Source organism: Limulus polyphemus, unplaced genomic scaffold (assembly GCF_000517525.1).
Source record: "Limulus polyphemus unplaced genomic scaffold, Limulus_polyphemus-2.1.2 Scaffold373, whole genome shotgun sequence".
Classification (NCBI taxonomy): Eukaryota; Metazoa; Arthropoda; class Merostomata; order Xiphosura; family Limulidae; genus Limulus; species Limulus polyphemus.
In genome coordinates this window covers 150,876-152,847 of record NW_013665983.1, presented here as the reverse complement: position 1 = coordinate 152,847, position 1,972 = coordinate 150,876, and the positions used below count along the sequence as shown (strand labels likewise).

General features: G+C 30.8%; 1 protein-coding gene across 1 annotated transcript in view; it reads right to left on the bottom strand.

Annotated features, from left to right (window-relative positions):
• The window catches only part of LOC111085409 (glucoside xylosyltransferase 1-like), an 8,084-nt gene extending 7,336 nt beyond the window's left edge, over positions 1 to 748 (bottom strand). The window contains exon 1 of the mRNA XM_022383831.1: positions 481 to 748. Coding sequence (XP_022239539.1) covers positions 481 to 746 — 266 coding nt within the window. The 5' untranslated portion in view covers positions 747 to 748. The remainder of the gene's footprint in view (positions 1 to 480) is intronic.
• Between the last annotated feature and the right edge of the window lie 1,224 nt (positions 749 to 1,972).

The window sequence follows — 1,972 nt, the reverse complement described above, 5'->3', positions numbered from 1 at the left end:
TTCTATAACACAAGAATAGTGCCTTAAGAGACTTACTGGTAAAACATTTTTTAGCCTTGGTATGATAATCTGAAGGCAAAGTGATTTATTTTCGAGCATAACACTAAGGTACTGCTGTAATTGGTAGCTGCAATGGCCATATAATAATTATTTTAAACTCCGGTAGCTCATTAGTAAGCTTGAAGACTTAAATTCAAGGCTCAATCCCTGCAGTAGGCATAACACATATAAGCTATTGTGTAGTCTTTAGTGTTCACCAAATTTTATAGACTGATCTTAACGCTAATAAATTATGTTCAAAATATGATAATTTAAATACATTACTTTATGAGGACAAAGTAATTGTGAAACCAAAACTTTCCTCTACATCTTGATCTGTTAATTTTTAGAACTACCAATTTTGAAAAAAAGTATTCATTTATCTAAGCCAAAATTACTTAAAGAAAATATACATATTGTAACAAAACGAAAGTTACTTACGGCATTGGAGGTAATTCTACTTCCTCTGGTGGTAACAACTGGTCTATTTCCAGATCTTTCTTTATTTTCCTTTCCTCCTGAGACTTGCTAATGTTTCTGAAGATGTTTTTGATTTCTGAATTTATAAACAGTATTGCCAAACCAATTACAACCAGTAAGATGACCATTTTTATCAAAAAGATTAGCCGTCGATGAAGATATAATGACCTTATCCTCATATCAAGAGCTTTCCTAAGAGACCCCTCATCAGAAGAGAAGGAAAACATTGTTGATTTTTGTACTTAATAATGCTTCAACTGTCGAAGTAGTTAGCGTACGACTGAGTCTTGCTGTTTCATCTGAACTATAAATAACACTAAATATGTGGCAGTCCACCTGTTCTTGAACTAGCAGGTGTATGAAATATATTGTGCTAATTTTGGATGCTGTCCACCTGGTGGTTGTTGCTTCTGCCCTCTTTCTCTCTAAGCCAGAGGGGAAGGCTATAGATTTAAGTCTTGCAAAATGTGATTTATTTCGTTATTTTTCGAGTATCTTTAAATTGTCTTTGTTGAAGAAAAGAGGTTTTAGATATATATTTTACTAATTGTAAATTGTTCATTGAAATTACAATAATAATGAGTCTTAAAAATCAAATAACGATATAAAAAGCAAATTAAATTTAAATTAAGCCTCGTGTTAACCAACTAATTTGTTTTCAGTTGATATTATCAAAATTTGAGATTAGGGTTGGAATTTATTCATATAAATTAATAAAGTTAATAAAAGAAACATTTTAGTTTATAGAATAGACAAACGTATGCCATTTGAAAAGCAATATAATATTTTATTTCCTTGATTTTTCTATTTATAATTCAAATATGTAACAAAAATTATTATTCTACTAGCGAACCCGTGGGCCTATGGCTCACATTTACAGGGCCGCTATAATTCAAACTTAACGCTTAAACTACTATTTTGCACTTTTTAAGTTTAATTACACAGCCCTGCGATGGTTTTATTGTCTTGTAATTTTTACATGTTCTATGGTAATTCCTGTAAGCTGAATCCGAAAATGGTATCCATTTCTATCTATCACGTACATATTTTTCATAAAATGTCTGCGGATTTACATGGCTAGAATCCGGGTTTCGATACCCGTGGTGTGCAGAGCACAGATAGCCCATTGTGTAGCTTTGTGTTTAACTTCAAAGAAACAAAGGAAAGAAACATAAAATGTCATAACGCAATACATAAAAGAAAGACCACAACACGTAGTTTTGAGACTAAAAGACGTATATTTCACACACACACACACAAAATCATGATGAATGAGGATGCATATTCTTTTGACATCAATGTTTTTCCTCTTTCTTCAATTTGTTTGAATTTTTGTTAACAAATATAATAATAAAAAATGCTCATTGTGGTAAACGAAATAATAATTGGATCTAATAAGGTTTTTAAATTCCCGATTTGTAAAAAATCTTTAAGTGTTACAAAAAAAACAAAA